Source organism: Callospermophilus lateralis, chromosome 5 (assembly GCF_048772815.1).
Source record: "Callospermophilus lateralis isolate mCalLat2 chromosome 5, mCalLat2.hap1, whole genome shotgun sequence".
NCBI classification, from domain to species: Eukaryota; Metazoa; Chordata; class Mammalia; order Rodentia; family Sciuridae; genus Callospermophilus; species Callospermophilus lateralis.
This window is the reverse complement of record NC_135309.1, coordinates 91,750,507-91,774,158: the sequence shown is the minus strand read 5'-3', so window position 1 is coordinate 91,774,158 and position 23,652 is coordinate 91,750,507. Positions and strand designations below refer to the sequence as shown.

The following is a 23,652-nucleotide window of genomic DNA, read 5'->3' as shown; positions in this document are numbered from 1 at the left end:
TCATGTCAGACCACTGACTGCTAAAGACATCACTACATGAAAGATCAGTGGTGTGAAACTTTAAAAACATCGATCCAAATGAATCAATTAAATCAACATTCATCCTTCCTAAGTGTGAGGTTTAAAACTATCATTGTTGCTTTTTTTTTTTTTAACCCTACATAGATTTTGAGATAAATGCTGGAATGCTTTGATGACTACTTCTGTTCTTGAATCTCCACTAATCGACTTTGTGCTATTTCCCTCTTTTCAACATCTTCCACTTGGTGTACATTCTTTACTTTAGTACAGTGCATGACAGTTGCAATGCTTTAAATCTAAAACCGCCTAACAAAGCTGATACTTTAGGTAGGGTAGCTTTAAGCTTTGTGAAGTGTTGATTAAAAACCCTTTCCCAGACTCAAACTGATCTTTTTTGGAGATTAATAGAATATTAGATAAAAGGAAGACGAACAATTCAAGAGACTCCCACTCAGTCATTCTATACAAGGAAGGAAGGAAGGAAAGTATTCAATTTTTGAAAGGGAGTACCTCCTGGAGTCTTTTATTTTATATTATTACAGCCCCTAATAAGTAATCATAAAATCACATTAACCCCCCCCCCTTTGCCACCCATATTTCAAAGATGAGACTATCTCACATTTATTTAAAGACATTTTCCCCCACAGTGTCATGGGGAAAGTTTTTGAGAAAATTTTACACTTGCTGTAATAGTAATCTTTCTTAAATGAATTAGGAATGCAGCTACCAACAGGAACCTATCAGTTTACAGTAAAAACTACAATTACAACAAGACACACACATATATGTGTCCACATAATCCAGAGAAACACAAAATAAATTCTAACTTATTAGCAGTGATAACATAGTTAACATATCTTGTTACCCACACTCTCTTAAAGGAGTTACAGGTTTTAGGGAAGGAATAGCTATGAAACAAATGTAAACAAGTCAGTTTCAAACTGGACATAGTATATCAAGGACTCACATATAGGAGTTTAGAAGCAATTTCATCTCCCCAGACTCCCTTTGGAAAACACATTTATTTGTATTAAATTTTACTTTATAAAACAACAGTTTGATGATGCATTATTCAAATTTTATTGCTAAAGTTATATTTTAGATAGTAAAAACTCATGACTTAAAAATGTTACTTTTGTGAATAGTGCTAGCCAAATTGTGACTCTACTAAAGTTAGGATATTACCTTACAACAACAATAATAGTAAAAACAAGTACCTATAAGGTTTAAAATATTGATGAATTCTGTTCCATCATTCCTTTTATGTTTCAGTTTAAAAACCTCTATACAGCTGGTGAATAAAGGAACTCTGAGCAAGAATAATACACTGCTGCTTGTTGAGAAAAACTTTTTATTTAAAAATGGTGAACAGAAATATATAATATATAGGAAATGCCTGTGCCTTACCTTTTTTTTTTTTTTTGACATATCAACAAGAATGCAACCCGACTGAAGCACAAGGCAGAAATATGAGAAAAGAACAATTATGACAAGTTGATGGTCTCCCTTTCAAATATCCATGAAGATTTTTAATGACTGTATGGTTAGGTACCTTTAGAAAGTTGCAAAGCTTAGGTGGCTTTTAAGTTTTGACAGGACTATTTTGAATCTTACATTATCAACAACTCCTTTTCCATCCACTTGCTCTACATACTAAGTATGTAATTAAAATAAAGACTCTATATCTTTACTTTAAATCTCTGTTCACCTAAAATACCCAAGGGCACCAAAATGGGGAGAAGATCAGAGCAGAAATACTGTTAACACTGGCCACCCGTAAGCAGGCGGCTACTACCAACTGCTATTGTTACTGCAGGAAAATTGAATTGACAATATTACTACACTTTATACCAACAGAGCCATAATCAACAGGTTAAAGAATCCTACATTACAAACAAGGAATCTGATCAGTAATCAGTAGGTGGTCTGGAATGGTTTGCCTAGCTCTCTCTGGGTTGCCACAGCTCAGATCCACAAGTAGAAATTACATTTACACAACTTAAGTTTGCAAATATCTCTCTATAGATAGTTAAACAAGGCTTTACAATCCAGTAGTTTTAAAGTATTAAAGGCAATTAAACAGTGATTTTTCTCTAGTTACAAGTAAAGATTTTTTAAAAAGAGGTGAGAAAATTGGAGAGAAGGAATAGGAGTCTTTTGGTTTATAAATTGAGCATATTTACTTTGCTTTAATTCAGCTGCAGAAGCTTCGCAAATTTAGCATTGCACAAGTGTTGGTTTTTTTTTAATGCTACAAAATTAGTTTTTGTGAACATTTTCATATACTGAAAACACCACACAATTTGTAACACTTGGAAAAATATATTCAATTCACATCAATTCTCAAATCCTCTCACTGGAAGATACCATTATTTTACATAGTCTACCATTACTTCTAAAATCGGAAAGATGAGATAAAAAAGGGTCAGTACCACAGACCAATGTCTTGACATTGTTGAGATTACATTTTAAACCACCCAGAAGCTGTATAAAATGCCATTTTGATTTTTCCTCTTATGTTGTTTCTGCTTAAATAACATCAAAAGATACAGACACAACCACTGAAAAAAGATCACTTTAGTTTGCCATCATTGAAACTATAGAATTAATGAATGTGCTTGTATTCCAAACACAGCATGAAATATTATTCAGGTTTTAAAATTTGCTGCAATTGATACATAATATAAAAAATTTATCCATGAGGTGATTGATTTCAGGTTACTTTTTCTGAGGCATTAAAGAGTGCTAAGTCATTTTGGGTACATTTTATCATGTTCTCAAATAAGGCAGGCATATTAGTTGTTGCATATACTTTTAAAAAGGATGAAAAATATTAAATTCAGAACCTCATCTATTACAATCTTCACTAGATAATTAAAGTCAAGTAATTAAAAATTGATAATGTTAATTTTTAATATTTTAAATTGAAAGTCAGAAAAAACTTATTTTATCCCTTATATTTCAGTGTTGGCCAATCTTAACTTTATTAAAATACTTAATTGTTGAAACTGTAGGGTAAAACCCTACAGAGGAAGTGGAGTACTATAAATTATGCCACTGGGCCAAGAGGAGAAAATCTTTCACACTAAATCTCTCTTTCCCCATTGGAGAAGAAAACAGAAAGAATCATTTTAGCCCTTCTTAGCCTTTCAGAAGGAAAAGGCTCCAGAGTAGAGTTTTATTTTCCTGATGATAATAAAAAATTCTATCTGTAAAAGGACCTAGCTCAGGAAAACTCGAAGTAGATCACTCTAGTAAGGATTAACAACAACAAAGACAACCACCACCACCACCTTTCTCCACAGCTAAGACTTAAGAAGCAGAACTTAAGTGTGTTATCTAAATCACAATACCACTCAATACACATTACATATATAAAAAGTAAAGTCAATCCTAATCAGAAAGCTGGAAATTCCATTGAAAATTAGACCTTTCCCACCTATACTTAAAAGATCTGCTCATTATGTTTTGGTTTAAGTGGTCTCTTCTGAAATTAGAGACTGTAAAAGTCTCACATTCAACTTGTAAGGATTTTCAGCAGTAAAGCAGATTCGGCACTTTAATAGATTTTTTATGCAAAGATTTTCTTCTCGAAATGAAAATAGATCGTTAAGAAGAGAACAATTTGCACTCCCAAAACTACATAGTACATCATGGCATTCATGTTCTGAATTTAAATTTGGCAATGGGCGGCACTTTCTAAGGGGGGGGGCATAATATGCTCTTGAGGAAAAACTTAGTTAAAATGAAAAGTTTGAGGTCTAGAATAAAAGCTTGCTCCTCTCAGAGCGGGAAAAATGGACATGATTAGGGGGTGGGCGGGTGAAGAAAGCAGCGGCTGCGCTGCAGCGGGCGGTAGGACCGCGCAGACGCCGCTCGCCCCGCAGCGCCCGCGCGGGCTCCGTCAGGGCAATTAGAGCAGCGCCGGCCGCGCCAGGCAGGGCGCTGTCAGCCTTAATCTGCGCGCTGACGGGCAGCGCGAAGCCCGAGCTCAGCCCGCAGGAAGCACGACCAGTGAACCCATATTGCTTTGACAGTTGCACTCATCTAGAAATAATGCAAAACGCTATTTAGATGTATATATCACGACCCTGTGCTCTAGGAAGAAAACAATCTAATGAGGGGCTGGGAGTCTGCTCCCCGACAGCAAGCAGTTAGGCGACGTGTGGATGCATGCTCCAGAGTGGTTCCTTGGCTTCCCCTCCCCCGTCTCGCTCGCTCTCCTCTTACAGCTCTTCGTGCTTTATTCGGTGGGAGCGTCGCGTCAGAGTCGGCTTCAGGGAACTGGTCTTTGCCTCAGAGGCTTCTGTAAAGAATTTGAAAATAGACGGGAAGCTCTTCCAGGAAGTTAGCTCGTGACGGTCGGTGCCTGCCGAAAAACACAGATTCAGTTACGAAGTGGCCACGCTCGCGGTCGGGCGCAGGTTGGGGCGGAGACCGCCAGGCAGCCGAGGCACCCGGCGGTCCTCCGCGCGTCCAGCCCGAGCCCTGCGCTGACACGCGTTCGCCCCCGGAGTCAGGGTCCCCACAGCCCTCGGAGCCCCGCGCCGCCCCCTCGTGGGCGCGCTTCTCAAGCTGGCTACCTGGGGGAGGCGAGGCACCGCGCGGCGCGGCGGCTCCAGGGAGTACCTACACCTGAGGGCTTACTTTGCCCCACCCCAGGGCTCAGTGGGACGCGGACTTCCGCGGGGTCTCAGGGTGCGAAGCCCCAGGGGCCTCCGGCCGACTGCGGCCCGAGTCCCCATCACGTCTCCGACGCGGGAATGCGGTCGGGACCTGCCTCGAGGGTTGCCCGAGGCGCGGCCGGGAAGCCAGTGGCCGAAACCCCTCCGGGCCAATCGAGGAGCTCGGCGGAAGGGCCACTCCCTCTCTTGCCTGGCAGCCACCAACTTCCCCAGGCTCCGAGCGCAGAGCGCACTGGTTTCCCCGGTGAGCTGGATCCCGCTTCCACACCCGCCCCAGAGCACTCAAGCGTTTTTGCTTCCCAAGGAAATTAAAAAAAAAAAAAAAAGAAAAAAAAAGGGGGGGGGTTTCTTGCCTCTCCCAGAAGTTGTGATGTTATACATGATTGTCTTAGCGAGGTCACTGGGACAAAATCGTGTGGGATGTTTAATAAACGACAAGATTCAAGAGACTGTTCCTTGAAGTATCTTAGTGGGTGACATTTTTACGGTTTTAGGGGTAGATTTAGGATAACTTAAAAAATGTTTCAAAGTGGTAACTACTAAAATGGCATTTAGGCCTACTGATTTGTAAGGAGAAAATCAGAAAACATAGGTTAGTCGTCAGTTCTACAGGGTTATTTTATTTTACTACAGCTTCTTTCTATGGCTTTGATTTAATATTAATGTACACTGTTTTCCAAATCAAATCTACTTTCAGTTTGACACAGGCAGCAAATAACACTGATGCAGGCATGAGAATACATGAAGCAATAAATTAATCTGGTTTTGACTATTTGTGAAAGCTCATATCATTTAAACAATATATTCATAATTGAACGATTTTTAAAATTCAAAAATAAAAATAAATACAAAGACTACCATAGAAATGAGTGAAAAGCTTTGAAACAGTTGAAATCTCTTCTTAGATCACTCAATTATGCAGGGATATTGCTTGGAAGTCTCCAAATTCAGGGCCTCTGTCTGATACTTTAACATTGTTAATGATAATTCTTTAGTCTGTAATAGTAGGTCATTGCTATGGTTACTCTACAATGGTGCAACACTTTGCTTTCCCCTTCAGCTATTCGCCGAGACCTGGTAACCACATTTGTTGCTTAGCAACAGTTTTGTGACAGTATCACAATCTGGGAGTTACAACAATAAGGATGCAATGGCTGCGGTCGGTCGGCCAGAGAGTAGGAAGCTACAATCTGTGCATGTGACTTAGCTGTGGGAACTGGCCTTGCCAGAGAACCCTTCTCTTCATAGTTGCTCTCACAGGGATGTTCTCATCTTATTCTCCTTGGCAGATTGGCCTTATGAACCTGCATTTGGAACTAAGATCCAATACTGAAGTCATACCCTTGAGAAATATCTCCCAACACTACTTGTGTTCAGACTAAAAAAATGAGGTCATTTCTCTATTTGCTTACTCATTTAAGGCACAATTCAATATTATTCAATGGAAGGGAGGAATGAGTGTAGTTTTATCCTGGCAAATCCTAAAGTGCCTAACTGAATTCTGACAATTCTTAATAGAATTCTTGGGAAAAAATTATATATACGCTTGCCTGCATCAAAAGATGTATAAAATTTCAAGTTCTTTAAAATGTATCCAGACATTATTATTATTATTATTATTATTATTGATTTATTCAAATGATAATCTTAAAGGAATTTTTAAATTTGGAGGCATTTATATTCTCCATATATAACTGACATGTGTACTTTAAATAAAATTTTGTGGATATATCTAGAAGGAGGCCCAGTTTCCAAGTAGGTTTATGAAATATCTTTTCTCTATAGCATCTGCAACTCCAATTTCATTTTAAAAACAACTACTAAATTGCACTTATAACATATTTTAAAATAAGTTGTATTTCTTCCTTTTGACAGGCCATTCTCAGATATATAGTACATCACACACACACACACACACACACACACACACACTCAGAAAGAAAAAGGTTTAATTGTCTGTTTTTCCTACTAATTTCCCAAGCTTCTTGCTACATTTGGCATTTCCTCCTTAGTGATCACATTTACACCTGCTAGTGTTACCAACTATATGATCAATTTGTAAGCTTTCTCAGGGAACTCATCTCCTAATTCCTCCCACCCCTTGAAAACCAATTCAATTTATGAATCTAAAGGGACCTGAGGAGTCAACGGTCTAAAGAAATTTAAAACCTTTATTCTTTCCTGGTGACAATCTTTCTCTATTCTTTTTTTTGGTACTGGGGATTGAACTCAGGGGTACTCAACCACTGAGCAACAACCCAGCACTATTTATTTGTTTATTTATTTTTTGGTGCTAGGGATGGAACTCAGTGCCTTGTGCATGCAAAGCATGCACTCTACCACTCAGCTATATCCCCAGCACCCACGGCACTATTTTGTATTTTATTTAGAGTCAGGATCTCATTGAGTTGCTTAGCACCTGGCTTTTGTGGAGGCTGGCTTTGAACTCCTGTCTCAGGAGGGATTACAGGCATGTGCCACCATGCCAGGCTCCTGGTGACAATCTTTCTGAAGGATGAATAAATTTCCCTGTTGATGAAGTTCTCACAAAAACTTTTTATTTTTAGTTTATGATGATTCCTTGCTTGTTTAGTCCTGGGCTGAAAAGACAAAAGTTACTGAAATAACTGAATACCTGCGCTGACTCTCAACATTTACTCTTGTAATTTAAGAGTATAAATAATAAGGAAGAGGAAGGAAAGTTAATAGCAGCAAAGATAGTAAGCAAGGTAGGCCATCAACAAAATTATAGAGAATGGAGAAGGGGAGGGAAGATTTTCTTTAAACAAGTGTATGATGAAATTAATATTTTATATAAAACTTCTGAAAATTTGAAAGTGGATTTTTAATAATAATTGCATTTGGAAGTTGGATAACTGCATGTCTATTTTGGGGGCTGCATAGACACATTTCAAGAGCATGTTGGGAGACCATTTTCAAAACTTCACTGACAATGTTCAATAAAAATATTTTCAATTTAATGTAAAAATCTACATAACAGTGAATGAAAACTTTTGAGAGTAGCTTTCTAGTATTTAAAAACTACATTGCTTTAGTCAGGTGTGGTGGTGCATACCTGTAATTCCAGCAGTTGGGGAGGCTGAGGTAGGACTATCGTGAGTTCAAAGCCAGCCTCAGCACTGGCAAGGCACTAAGCAACTCAGTGAGACTTCTCTAGATAAAATACAAATAGGGTTGGGGATGTGGCTCAGTGGTGGAGTGTCCTGAGTTAAATTCCTGGTACCCCCAAAACACATACATACACACACACACATAACACACACACACATACACATTAGGAAGTAAAGACTGGTGGTTTTATCCCACGATATAGAAATACTTGGCCACTAAATTATCTATTCAAAAGGATATACAAGATTTAAGTCTGGGCCAATTAAAAAAAGCATCTAGGGCAGGTGCAGTGGCACATGCCTGCAATCCCAAGTACTCAGGAAAACGTCAAGTTCAAGGCCAGCAACCAGCAACATAATGAGACCTTGCTCTCAAAAAAAAAAAAAAAAAAAAAAAAGGCTGGAGATGTAGCTTAGGGGTATAGTGCTTGTCTAGTATGTGTGAAGTCCTAGGTTTGACCCCTAGTGTGACACACACACACACACACACACACGTATCATTTATTAATAAACTGCAATGATGTGGCAGTAAAGGGAAACCAGTCCACTCCACTTATCCCTAGTCATGTTTTGAAAGAGAGAACAATAGCTTTTCATTCAGAGCACGGTCTTTCCTTTAGCACAACATTACCTTTATCAAAAGCTCCCCTTTTTAGGGTCTGTAAACTTCTCTTCATTTTTCAAATCCCCATTTTCCTAATCTAGAGAGGCTTACACAAGTGGGATGTAAAGGGCTTTTCCACATTAAATGCCTTCTAGTTCTCAGGAATGATTTCTATATCCTTTTCGACCAGCAGGCTTATTCTAGCTGGATAATTCACTTGGGGGGTAAATTCAGTTTCCTAATCTATAAAATCAATTCAGTATAAAAGTAAAAGGTAAAGGGTCACAGTGTTCATTACAAAAAAGTGCCTTTGCTCAGTCTCAATCAGTGGCTCTTAATGGGAATGGTAGTGTCCTCTAGAGATATTTTGGACATTTATAGGAATATCTTTGATGGTCAAGATGATGGGAAGGTGCTATTATCATTAAGCAGGAGAAGGTCAGGGATGGGTGGATATCCTGTAATTTGTCGGACCCTACTGCATGATGAATTGTTCTGCATCCCACATGGTTTTCAAATGTTCCATCCCTATTCATGTACTTGAAAAACCTATTTATATTTATATGGTCTTATAATTTGAATTTGTTCTGCAAATAAACTTAAAGTACATTTCACTCAATTTTAATATGTACTGAATTTTCTTAGTGCAACAACCTTGTAATTTGAAGAGACTGTTTACTTTGTGTTTTACAGAAGATTATGGAGAGTGGCTAACAACATGAGAAAATCTCATCACTGATGGTACCATGCCATGGTACTTGCTTTGCCAATAAGCATACCTGTATGGACCTGCATTTGTAGCTGTCAAATTCATGGTGATTTTATGCATAGGACCAAGTATCTGACTACTTTTATTATGCCTGCTCATACAGATTTTCCACAGCACTTTTAATATTGAAATGCACATTAGTTCTACTATGTTTTACATTCCTTCTATACATTAATAAAAGCATTACAATGATTTAACTATCTTCTAAGTAGGTAGATTATGGTAACTCTGGAATTTGTTTCAGGATAGTAAAAACACTGCAATAATATTTGTTATAATAGGAAGTATTTAGGTAATCAAAGGCCAGCTTGAATAGAAACAAATAGTTAATTATTTTTTATTACATTATAGACTAATTTTCCCAACAAGCAGAACTCTATTCTTTTTTATCTTTGTGCAAACCAGAGAACACTTACCTATTATTTTCCTTATGTTTCTTCCACAAATACTGTTTGTCAATGATGATATTCATTGTGAAATAACTAAAAGGCAGGAGAGCTTCTAATTAAAATACCACACTGAATATTTATCCTTGGCCTATATCACTTTTGTAAAAATGAATTGTTACCAATTTCAAGGCAGCAAAGATAACACAAATAGTCAAAAGGATTAGAAACTTTAAGTATGAAGGATGAGTTTATAAATCACGTGAGAAAGATCAAATTGCTAAAATGTATCATTTGTTTTCCCAAAAGACTACCTATTTAAGAAAAAATGTCTTGTGATAGAACTGACAAAGAGGGTTACATTCATGTAATAGCTTTTAGAAATTAAACATAAAGATGGTTGAAAATAGCACTGAAAGCACTCAAAGAACAGAATAAGAGAGATTAAAATATTACTATATCTTCTATCTTGTGTATTCCCCTTGCTTCTTCCTGTGATGACTCCAATCCAAGAGTTTCTTACAAGGCATACTTGTCTACATTTCTCTTAATCTTAGTGCTGAGAACTTTTGTAGGTGGAGGAGGGGGCAAAAACTATGCTAAAATATGCTACTGAGCTAGTAGCCCAAATCCTGATGTTTATTTTGATAGATGTATACTATTCTGAAGCTGTATCCTGTTTAGTATGGTAGTTGCCTTAAAAAGTGGAACATAGATATGATTCTTGCAAATTGAATTTTTTGTTTGTTTTGGTGCTAGGGATTGAATCCAGGGCCTTGTGCATGCTAAGCATGTGATCTACCACTGAGGTATACCACTAGCCTTATAAATAGAATATTTTAAAATGAGGCAGTGGATTGTATACCTTGTCAATGAATAGAGGGAATAATTCTGTTGGAAAGCAAAAAGTCTTTCTTTAAATGATATTAAATATCTACATGATCTAGATTTGCCAGAGATGAGGTTTACTGGTAAATAGCAAATAATAAACAGTAAAGAGTGAGGGACACTCTGAGGGTAAAGTAAATAATTACACCATAAAGATAATCCAGAAGGATTTCTTGGTTAGTCATTCACTATTCTTATTACTGCTACTCATTTTATTTTACATGGCCTTAGACCAAAAGGTCATGGAACAATCTATGCACAATTTACTTGTTAAGTTCTGGTTTAGAATAGGAACTATCACTTTTCACAAAAATCACCACTGAATACAAATGATCATGTTTTTATATCTATATTTCAGGGAGAAAACCCCAACACATGCCCCTATCTTCTCACTGTGCACCTCCCACTAAAAATGCATTTTTAAAGCAAAAGGTAATAAAATGAATAAACTGTAAGTTACTATGATACAAGAGCAAGAAACTACAAAGCTATGAAACACATTAATATTAACAGGATAACATGTCTATGCTATTTTCAAAATGACAAAGCTGTATTTTAAAAATTGATCTTTAACAAGAAAAAGAAGTAGGGGCAATTAGAAAGTAATGAAGACCCTGTCAATATAGCTATGTTGATAATACCAGGTAAGGGAATTCTTGAGAAAATCTAATACATAAAAATCAGGAGGTCTGTAATATGCATTATTGGGTCCCAGTGGGATTAACTAATGAATTTATGAGCTCACCAGCAGTTATTTTTAGAAAGTTATAAAGAACCAGAGAAATATCAGAGCATGAAAAAAAATGTGCCTTCAAAAATAAAACTGAAATTTATTTAAAATTAACTCTAGAGTTTCTAAGAATATAATTTAAACAATACAAACATGCCAATGTTAGAATACAGAAGGGCTTTTAATGGCGACCCTGCAAGTTAGAAGGGATAAGTGTGCTAGGGTGGAAGGTAGTGTAAATTAGGCAGGGTGTGAAGTTCATGGAGACTGTATAAAGGAAATACTAAGTGCAGCTCAGTAAACAGGTTACACTGCCTTGTTAAGTTTTCTGTATAAGATACAGGCAAGCCTCTTTCCATTTCTCTCATGGTTGCAAGCCTATCTGGCATTGTGTTGAGACCCTAAAGACAGGATGTCACGTTTGACCCCAGAAAAGAGGCTGAAATAAAAGACAAAATCAGTGGCAGAAGCTTTTGGATCATTTGCAGTTTTGGAAGGAAGCCTGTACTTTTGTTTGTTTAGTAACTTTTCCACCAAGTATCTCTTATCTTTGGTGGAGGTAGGAGGGGTGGGAGGGTCATGGGGTAGTTTGAGACCCTAAGGGACACCTCTAGGAAGTAAACTTATTCTTGAGGCAGAGTAGACAGCTTGTAGTAGCTGTTGGTATCTCACGTTGAGCCTTGGGGCAAATATTATTACTAATCAGCCTGCTCCCAAACAATAAAAAATTGATGAATTTTTATTACTTCAATTGTCTACTGAACTCAGAGAGCTAATATAGAAGAGCTTTCTTTGGTTTTATAGTAGTAGGAAGGAGGGGAAGCAATGGAGAAATTTAAGTCAAAGGATACAAAGTAGCAGGTATATAGTATGAATAAGTCTATAGGTCTCAAATACAACATGAGGACTACAGTGAATAAAATTGCCAGAAGACCTGGACTCCAGGGACACATTGTGTCCTTTAAAAACTAAAATCCAAGTGTCTCCAAAAGCTCCTCTTTTCCAGTTTCCTTTTGTTACTTTCTTCTGGCATTTTATTTTATTTTAATATTATTTAAACATAAACATTTTTGTGTTCATTTGTGGCTTATAGCATAATACCATGGGATACATATGGGTAGTAAGATGTTTAATACAATGAAGCAAATTAACATACCTATCTTACATAATCACTTTTTTCTGTGATCACCTGCTGAAACATATTTATTAACACAAATCCCTAATGAAGTTTTATTAACTATAGCTCTCCTATTGTACATTAGATCTCTAGATTTTTTTCTATACTACAAATCTCCTTTATATACTTTTTCCTATATCTTACCATTTCCTCTTCTCTTCTTTGCCCATAGTAACCACTCTTATTCTTTATCTCATGTAGACTTGACTTAAAAAAAATTCACACAGAAGTGAGATCATACAATATTTTTCTTTGTGTCTATTTTATTTAACTTAGCATAATGTCCTCCAGGTCTATCTAAGCAAATCCCTATCAAAATTCCAATGCCATTTTTCACAGAAATAGAAAAAAAATCCTAAAATTTATATGGAACCACAAAACCCAAGACTAGCTGAAGCAATACTGAGAAAAACATTAGAAGCATCATACTTCCTGATTTTAAATAGTATTGTATTAGGAAGCTATAGTAATCAAAACAGTATGATATTGTCATAAAACCGAAACATAAAACAATTATAGAACAGAAGAGAGATCCCAGATATAAATTCAAATATATAATGTCAACTCATTTTTGACAAGGGCACCATGAGGACATGATGCACAAAGGATAGGTATTTCAATAAATGGCACTGAGAAGACTTGATTTCCACATGCAAAATAACAAAATTGCTCCAGCACCATAAACAAACAGAAAATAATGAAATAGCAGGGCATGGTGGCACACACCTGTAATCCCAGTGGCTTGAGAGGCTGAGGCAGGAGGATTGCTAGTTCAAGATCTGCCTTAGCAATACAGTGAGGACAGAAGCAGCTTAGTGAGACCCTGTCTCAATATAAAAAATAAAAAGGGTTGGGGATGTGGCTTGGTGGTTAAGCACCCTGGGTTCAATCCCTGGTTTTTAAAAAAAGAATGAAATTGTACCCTTATCCTCTACCATGCACAAAAATCAAATCAAAATGGATCTCAATGTAAGACCTGAAACCATAAAACTCTTAGAAAAGAACACAGAGTTAAAGTAAGCTTGACTGACTGAACTGCAAAATGATTTTCTTACTCAGAAAAACAAGATGAGTATGGTGGTGCGTGCCTGTCATCTCAGCTACTAGGGAGGGGAAGGTGGGAGGATCATGAATTAGAGCCCATTTTGGGTAATACAGTGAGTTCCTGCCTCAGAACAAACAAACAAACAAAAAACAAATATCTGAATCTTTGCGGTCCTCCTTCCTCAAGTGTGGATTCTACTCTAAAATGGATGTAGTTTTTGAGCATACAGTTTTCCCAGAGTTCCTGTGACTGATTAATTCATACAGTCATACATGTGTTTATTGTATGCCAGGTACTGTTTCTTGGTGCTGGGGATGCAGTGGTGAGCAAGATATATAAAGACTGTTTTTTTTTTTTTTTTGGTACCAGGAATTGAACCCAGGGGCACTCAACCACTGAGCCACATCCCCAGTCCTTTTTATATTTTATTTTAGATAGGGCCTTGCTAAGTTGCTTAGGGCCTAAATTGCTCAGGCTAGTTTGAACTTTTGACTTTCCTGCCTCAGCCTCCCAAGCTGCTGGGACTATAGATGCATGCCACTGCACCTGCAAGACTCTGTTTTTGAAGCATACTTGCTAGTAGTAGATTGGTGTATTAGCATCAACATATCAGAGAGAAAAGGAAATCAATGAACATGATTTAAGAGAGATGGAGTACTATGAAAAAAACATAACAGAGAATGTGAAGAGCATGAAGGGGAGGTGGAGGTGGTCTTCACTTTTAAGTGAGTGGAAAAAACTTTTGACCTGAGACCTGGATGGCAGATGACTGCCAGCAGAGTGCTGCAGGAAGAGTTCTGAAAGAATAACTGCAGTTTTAAAAAAAATTTGTCCTTTTAAGTTATACATTAGTATATTCTGATATATTTATACAAACATGGACTATGTTTTATTCTAATTAGGATCCCAGTCTTGTGGTTGTACATGATATGGAGATTCACTGTGGTGTATCACATATGTACATAGGAAAGTTATGTCAAATTCATTTTACTGTTTTCCTAATTTTGTCCCCCATCCCTACCCTTCATTCTCCTTTGTCTAATCTGCTGAACTTCTATTTTTCCCTCCATTCTTATTTCATGTTAGCATCTGCATATCAGAGAGAACATCTGACATATGGTATTTGGGGATTGGCTTATTTAACTAAGCATGATAGTCTCCAGATCCATCCATTTACTGGCAAATGTCAAAAGTCATTATTTTTTATGACTGAGTAACATTCTGATATATATTATATAATATATAAACATATATATTATATATGTGTATATATGTATGTATGTATATATAATTTATATATATATAAAATTTATACATATACCACATTTTCTTTACCCAACTGATCTGTTGAAGGGTACCTTGGTTTGTGCATTTACTAGAAGAAAATGTAGGTCCATCATCTCAACTTAGAAACTGACTTCCTCAACAAAACTCCTAAAGAGCAGGGGTTTTAAGAAGGAAAGAGATTCTCACAGGTGAGGATCTGAAAGGCTGGAGTGATAGAACTGCATAATGGATCAAGGAAAGTGATAGAAGATGACTCAGAGAGGTGGGCAGCCTCTGGGCCATGTAAGGTTTTGTAGGCCATAGTGAAGTGTTTGAGTTTTATTCCAAGTGCACAGGGAGGGCTGTTTGCAGGGTTTAAAACTGGGGAAAAATATAATCTGATTTGCATTTTTAGAGTACACTGGCTGGTATGATATATGGAGAATGGATTATGGGGAGTTAGAAAGATGGATTTAAGTCTTCCTGATTGCATTCACTAACTCCTTTGGCCTCTAGAGTACGCTCTGGACCTCAGTCTTCTATATACTTCAGAGAACAAAAATTCATTTACTGATAGTTCACTTATAATAAATAAAATCAATGATTCAGTAATAGTAAGATGCAGTAAGACTTGAAACAGAGCCTAGTAAAACAGTTTTTAAAAGTAATGAATATGAAAGGTAGTTGAACTACAAACATTTTTTCTAACAATTCTGTTTCTGTTACATATGTTGTGATACTTATGATTTCTCAGCCCTTAGAATAAGGACTGTTTTGTGAGGTGGGAAGATATTGGGATGGGGAATACAATATCACAGCATTCCATTTTTGCAAGGAGTTTAGACATAACTGGGCTTGCTTTTCAGACTTTTCCACTTAGTTCTTCATTTCTATGGAAGGGCACAACATTTTCTTAGCACTCTACCTCAAAGCCTGAGTCACCTCTGATTTTTCTCTTTCCCTACTTTGCTGCTTTGTGATTCAATGAATTAACAAATCTCGATGAATACACTTAAGCACAGCTTTTCTAATCTTTTTTCCTTTCCATTCCCCCTGCTAGCTAGAGTAATCTAGATTTAATGACCTATCATTTAGAATTGAGACACTACCACTTAACTGTCTTTATTGCCTTTAATCTCTTTGCTTCTATTTTGTACCCTTTTTTTTTATGGCTGAAAAATTCTAAAATATCGTTTGTGTCCTCTACTTCTTCCTCTGCTCAAAAATATCCAGTGGCTCCCCTTAATCTATCAAATAGGTTGAAATTCTTTAATTTGGTTTAAAGTCCTCCATTCTGTGGTCCCAGCCTTTTCAGGGTTATAATGACCTCAACTCTTCTATAAGTATTTCCTGTCTTCCTAGGCCCAGCTCAATTGACATTTCTTTAATCTTTTCAAATTTGTAAGACCTATCCCTTTAAAAATATCTTTAGTTACTCAACATATTGTGTTGTGTTTCAGTATTATCTCCTTTGTCTTCGAAATTAGAAAGTGAAGCCTAGGTCCCCATCTTTTAAAGTCGTATCTCAGGGAATGAACATCTGTGACTCTGGTGACTCTGAAGTTCAGCAAGAGATGTTACTACTGTAAAGCTTTTGAAGGTTGAGGTCAGACTTTATTCGCCTTCAACACAGATTGATAAAGCTATCATATATTGAAGTGTGTGCTAGCATTTAGAGTTAAGAAATAAATTCCTTTAAAATTGAAATATAATGATGGTTGGATACTCTAATAAAGCTGAAGGAAGTTGAGTGTTTTTCTAGTCTGTACCAACAAACTGATGAGGTAGATTCAGGTGGTTCAGAGTTCATTAGAAACCAGTTGATAAGCATTGACACTCAAAATATCTTTCAGATCTCTTTAGCTAAACTAAAGAGATTAGTTACTAGCATCAGAAGAAGGTTAGGGAATGGTCAGAACTGAGAACTCTCAGAGAGTCAAATTTCAACTGTTCAATAGCTCATATTCTCAAGATGTACTTGGCTTGACCCAAGTTGAGATACAGATAGCAATATATTAAATATAAAACAGTAAAGATGTGGGAGGACCCCAGATGGAATTTCATTTTAATAATAAAAACGATAAAGATAATTAAATAATAATGAAATTTCATATCACACTTGAGAAATCTAAAGACCAGAGGTTATAATAGGTAAAAATGTTACTTTTTTCTTTTTTTAGACAAAGTCTTGCTAAATTGCCAAAGCTGGCCTAGAACTTGTGATCCTCACAGCCTCCAGAATCACTGGGATTGTAGGTATGTGCCACTGCACTTGGCTACAAAGACATTTTGTATTAATGTAGTCAATATTTGTAAACTGACATAGTAAAAAATTTCAGAAGATGTATGTCTAGTAGCTTGAAGATCCAGTTTCATAGTCACTTACTCTAATTCCTTGATTAACCTGATCCCACATCAACTACTTTTCTTTCTTTATGTTTCAGTATCCTTTTGCTGTACTAAGCTGTAACCTGATTATAATAGCTATCAGTGAGTTCTGTGAGTACTTCTGATAAATCATCAAACCCCAATGGTAGTTTTAGGGATATCTAAATTTGTAGTTGATGTCAGAAGTGAGAGTGATCTTGAGATTTTAGTACTTTACATCTACAAAAAGAACTTTGGTAAGCTGGGCTTGGTGGCACAGGCCTATAGTCTCAGCTACTATGAAGGACAAAGGAGGAGGATTGCTTGATACCTAGTATTTGAGGCCAGCCTGGGGAACATAGCAAGACCCTTATCTCTTAAAAAAATCTTGCTGGTATTTATGTATCAATTTGGGAAGAACAGTCATCTTTCATACATTGAGTGACTGAATCCACAAATATATATCTTTTAAATTTTCACTACCTCATATTTGTTGATGCTGCAGTAAGTGAATTTTAAAACATTTTATTTTAACTGCATATTGAAATATAAGGATGAATTTGATTTTTGTATATTGATTTTGTATCCAGAAACTTTAGTGAATTATCTTTTTTATCCTAAAAATTCATCTGTAGATTTTTAATTTTCTATAAAAACAATCATAGCATATGTGAATGATTTAAGATTTGTTTTATCCTAATTCTTAGATGTTTTCTTTATTCCAGTTATAAATTTAAGAAAACTTTAAACTATAAACAAAATAGCCTCAAATATATTTAATGGTATAAATATATTTGAGGCTATTTTATACCATTAACTAATAAGATAAATAAAATCATGTGAATTATTAAAAACAATATAAAACTGGCCCAAGTTACTATATTTTTCTCTTCTGATTGACTTTTTAAATGATAAACATTAGAAAGAACAGTTAATATTATCCAGTTGCTGACTTCAGGCCTTATAACAGACTGACAGTGTCTCAAAATGTCAGTTATACTTCTAACACTTTTCATGCTAATTAAGGTAATGTGGAAATAAGACTATTTTTGATTCATTCAGTCTCCAAGTCTAGAGTTGTCCTCACAGTGTCTGATACTACTTTAATTTTATTCCCAATTTCTTCCTCCCAAATATGTCCTTTATTAATATTTTTCCCTCCCCTATTCAAATCCCACAATGTAACTATCTTCTACATGCCAAGAATTCTTAAAAGATCCTAAACTTATTTACATAACATTACTGATACATATAGAACAACATCTTCCCTTAAGATAAAAATGAATTAATTTTAAATTAAATAATATACTCACAAATGCATTCTGTAAAAATAGTAAACCACTACTTTTGATTAGTTTAGAAAATAGCATGAGAACATTTTAAATAGGACTGACTACTCAACATCAGATAGTATTATAAAGTATTATGGTAGAGAGAATTCATGAATAATTAAACTAAATATGAAATTCCATTAACAATTGATTTACAATAAAAACTGAACACAACCGAATATACCTAAACAATTACTAAGAAGAATTATGAAACACTGTTTATAATCATAATCTGTACTAGATCTATACTGAATTTCATCCTAATAAGACATTTCAAAACTTTAATTGGGCTTTTCATATGCCCTCCCCCATACTTCCAGATGATCAATAGGCTGAAATTTTTCAATGTTGCCTAAGAAATTAAATTTTCTTCCTCTGTAATGAAATTTACCTCTGAGTTTAAAAATATTTATAATCTTGGGATTTGAGATATTGTAGTGGAGAATAAATGTACTAAATGTACTTATATGTGTTAGAGAATTGGCAAGAACATATTGCTCCCATTTTGTTGCTTTGTATACTGGCTGTATGCAACATTTTAAATTTCATTATAAGGCTATGAAGGTCTTTCCCTTCCAATTCCTTTAAAGCCAGAGTGAGAATTTCTTACTTGGATATTGCTAAAGTAGCAAAGGATGGGAATTGTTCCCAAAGAATTTCAAACATAGGCAGATGGTACCTATTATTTTATTTCTATCCCACAGAAAAAATTTTGAAATTCATACTGATGGGAAACACCTTTGAAGCCACTTGTTAGGTTAAAGTAGAGGATTAATCTGCACATGAAAAAAAGGAAGATGTTGGTTTCTAAAAATAACATATCTTGAGTTGGTCAGATATCAATGCTTTGGGGTCAAAATTTATATCCATCAGTAGGAATACAGGGGTGTGGAAAATTTTGCTAAAAGAAGTAATATATGAAGAAAAATCTAAAGCTCAAGACAAAGGTACTTTAAGAATCAGAATAATAAAGAATGTTATAACCTGTTTGCTAGAAAAATATTATTTATATAAAAACTGTAACAAAGGGTGTTAAGAAATTATAAACCTTTACAATGATTTAATAGTAAAAAATTTATTGTATCATGTTATGACAGAACAGAGCAATAAAGTTACCTTTGCTTTGCTTAATAGTTATTTATTCATATCTTTTATTGAAAATAGCACTTGAGAAGATTTATAGAAACACTATATTAGCTCAATTTAAAAAAAAAGGGATGATGAGTAAAGAGCTAGTAGTGAAATGAGATAAAATAGGGATAAAGTACACAACTTCACAGTTGCTAGACGGCCAATAATTTGACTCTGTTTTTATTCACAAATACAGAGAGGGTAACATAACTGAGTATGATTCTCTGCACCTAGGTGATAAAAGCAAACCACTGTGCACAATAGTGGCTTTAAGTTGCTGAATCATCAATGAAGACTTGACACAACACTAAAGAAAAACTCAGGGGAAGAAATACAGAGGAGCTTTAAGATGATGTATTGATAGTCTGGGTTAGTTTGGCTTGTTCAAGGGATGAAATTATGCACATCTAAAGGCATGGATGGATTGTACATCATTTAGGTAGTCATATATAATTATTATTTTAATTTATTTCCAACAAGAACTGTATACCAGAAAGTTTGAGATTACATACTTGGGCAAGGATGATGGATTATTTTTGCTATTTTGGGGCACATCAATATGCTTTAGTATCCAGAAATTATGAAGGCTCACTGGGATATGTGCCCACATACCCATCAAAGCAGGTGGTGGTAAAGGAGTTCCTCAGGGAGAAAGGTCAAGACTTTTTTCAAAAAATAGTTCTGGGTTCACTCCTATATGTGAACAAATAGATCACAGAAGTCCCAAATCTGACAACAGGTTTCTAAAATTTTCAGCTTAGGTATTACTTGCACCAGAAAACATTATCAATAAGTAGCTCATAAAATATGGAGAATTTTAAAAATTCAATTTTAAGCAGATAGATTTTTAAGTAGTACTATAGTTGTAATGTGTTCTTATAGTAATTATTATCATCTTTAAGAAATGAAAATGAAAGTTAAAATTATTTACTATGTTCCTGATTTGACACTAATCATTTTCACATACAAATTATGTACAAAGCATAATTCTTCAAAGTATGTGGTATTATCCTCATTTTGCTGATGGTAAAACCTAGGTCTGGAGAGGTTACAAAACTTTCTAAACATCACAGTACTTAGTAAATAATAACATAAGTTCCATAAAGGAAGGGTTTTTGCTTTGTTGACCCCTTTCCTATATCCTAGAACAGTGCCTGACACTCATTAAATATTTGTTGCACTAGCCAAGGCCAAATCCCAGGTGCTTAAATTTCACAACAGAGAACTACTAGAACATAAGCCAATTGGTGGTGTCAGTTAAAGACAGTTTGATTGCTTAGCTTATTATATTTTTTTCTTAAAGTAACAAGACCTACTGCATCTCTGTCTTGCATTAAAATAGAAAATGAGAAAAGAAAATTATAGCTATGGTTTGGGATACAAATGTGAATTTTTCAGAAGCCTTTTGATATAATATAAATTAAAAAAATAAAGTTAAATATCCTGTCTACATAATATATTTATATATCATATACTCTCTCGTTCTCACACATACTCAATTGTAGATTGTTTTAGAAAGTCCAGGAAAGTTAGGCTGGGGATGTGGCTCGGCAATAGTACATGCATAAGGCCCTGGGTTTGATCCTTAGCATCACCACCAAAAAGAAAAAAAGTAACAAATTTTTATTAAATTAATTTAAAAATTAACAAAAATAACTGATTATTCCCTGTTGCTCAAAGGAGAATAAGATAAGATCAAATGGATGGCCCAGAAAAAGAACAGTCCCAAGTGGACAGTATTTTTCTTACTGAAAAGTAAACAGTATGCCATATACAAATATTTAATGTGTCTTCCTATTTAATTTCTATTGGTTTTCCTTTCTTCCCTTCATTATCTAACTTTATCTTTTAACAGATAAAGCCTGTTATTAGATCCAGTTTTCCTGGTTATGTGTTTTTAATGATGAGCATCAAATAAAGAAGTTAGCACAGCAGCCATGTCACCAAATAAAATGATGATACATGCCACAATGATAGGTTAGGAAAGCAGTTACTGCAATAGAGAAAGTGACTATGAATGTCATGGGTTAGCACGATATAAGAAATGTGTATATGTACTTCCTTATATTCATACAATTATCTTCAATTAATTAATTAATTAATTTTGCTAAAACATCTTAAATAAGTCTTGGGTGTGAGAAGATGAGCATTTGCTCTCCACTGACTATAGATAGAAATCTTTGATAAGCTGTGAAAAGCAAACCTATTCTAGAAAGGGGCCTCAAGGTCAATGTTTCTAACTTCAGACAGCCAATCAATAGGTCATTTCCTAAACATGAGATTTCTGTGTAACCATTCCAGCTCAGTATTTTTTAAAAGAGTAATTTTCTTGAACATAGCACAATAAGCTTGTTGTACACTAACACAGAAGGTGGAATTTTTACTTTTATACAATACATATCTTTTCCTGACATGAAGGAACAATCAAAAGGATGAAGGGCAGTACATGGGTCTCAGTGAAATATGCTAAACTATAAAACTCTAGTTTCTTATTTTTAAAGGTGAAATAGAAAAAAATGTTAAAAATCTGAGATGATGCAACCTCAAGACACTGAAATGTAGTATCTAAAATAAACATTAGAGAATGTTTTTTGAATTTTTGGAACAATTTTCACTTGAATCTTAAACCTGTATTTTATACATGTAAGACAAAACACTGTTTAGTCTATAATCAAGAATATTCACATTTTATTTCAGAAAAGTATCTGGCTCAAACATAACAGTTCATGTTTTATGACCATGCATCAAACATAAAATATAAGTGAAGCTCTTGCAAATTCAAATTATAAAAAAGTAGTTCTAGAAATAAGAACTTCATTGAAATTCAGTTTTAGTATTCATAACTATGGAATTAAGAGTTTTTCTCCTGTTCTGGTCGGACTCATGATGAACTATCATAATAATGCTTAACTGCATATTTCAGAAGAATATTATTTATATGAATCTATCAAATTACATAGTAAGAGAAGTAAGGTGAATCATTGTGTAGTATTAGTAGTTCTTTATTTTTAAAAAAAATCTCTGAAAGTAACTAGAATAATCTCACAAGGCAAATTGAAAAGTTCAAACTAAAAGTATTCTCACAAGGGAAAAAATAAGAATTTCATATTTCATATCTCTTAATCTGTTTTTCCATAGTTGTTCTTGTATTATTTAATCATCTCTCATGGCAAAAAGAAAAAAACCCTATTTCTTTATTAGGTCTCTGATAAAACCTTTTAAGTGTTGAAATTTTAGGACCAGAAGAAGATTCTATAAATTTAAAATCTGTAGAAATATTGACAGATGCTTAATTAGAGTGTCACATATGGTGGCAAATACACACAATTTAAATGGATATTTTTACAAGCAAGTTTTATTTAAAACAACTTTGGAATAAAAATTCACTTGTAAATATTTCATTCTTAATAAAATTGCTGTTTAGTCAATATTTCTCCATACCTAAGTTCATCATATGAGTTGTCTGATTTTTAAAAAGTCAAACATGAAGATTTTATTTTGATTAGAATCTGAAGTTCCAAAGTGTTTATTTTAAGAAATGGAAATTTGGTGATACATCATGTATAGTAATATCATTCTGATATTTCAAGATTGATATATAAAAATGAATTTGAATATATATTCTAAGAAAATGGACTTAGAAATACTGCTTAAAAATCATTTAAAACTAATTTCAAACTGAAAAAAAAATACAAGAAATAATACAGTTAACTTCTGAATATCTTTTATCTAGATTCACCAGTTCTTAAAAACTTCTGTAACATTTGTTTTTATTATTCACACTTTCATATATATATATACATATATACATATGCACATGTATTATTTTTCTTTTTCATTATGAGAGTAGATTGCAAATATTATGCCATTTAGTATGTGTTTACTGAATGATATGGAAATTCTCTTTTGTAGAGTGCAGTCTAGTTATCTAACTCAAAATTTACAAGTTATAAAACTTTTCTCTGCACTATTTATATGTCAATTTTGCCAACTGTCCTTATCACTTCTTTATTCTTCAGTACCCAATCTAGTACAGAAGTACATATTGAAAACTATTAAGGTTTAATTTTATTTCCTTTTACTTTGATTCATTTCTATACAATTTTAAAAGATAGTTATTT

General features: G+C 34.7%; 1 protein-coding gene across 7 annotated transcripts in view; it reads right to left on the bottom strand.

The window, feature by feature from the left end:
- Positions 1-988: 988 nt before the first annotated feature.
- Arb2a (ARB2 cotranscriptional regulator A) overlaps positions 989-23,652 on the bottom strand; it is a 460,304-nt gene continuing 437,640 nt past the window's right edge. For 6 of the 7 annotated variants that reach the window (XM_076857015.2, XM_076857011.2, XM_076857018.2 and 3 more), the window contains one exon: positions 989-4,390. In XM_076857015.2, coding sequence (XP_076713130.1) covers positions 4,248-4,390 — 143 coding nt within the window. In that variant the 3' untranslated portion in view covers positions 989-4,247. The remainder of the gene's footprint in view (positions 4,391-23,652) is intronic. The other variant, XM_076857019.2, reaches the window with a different exon arrangement.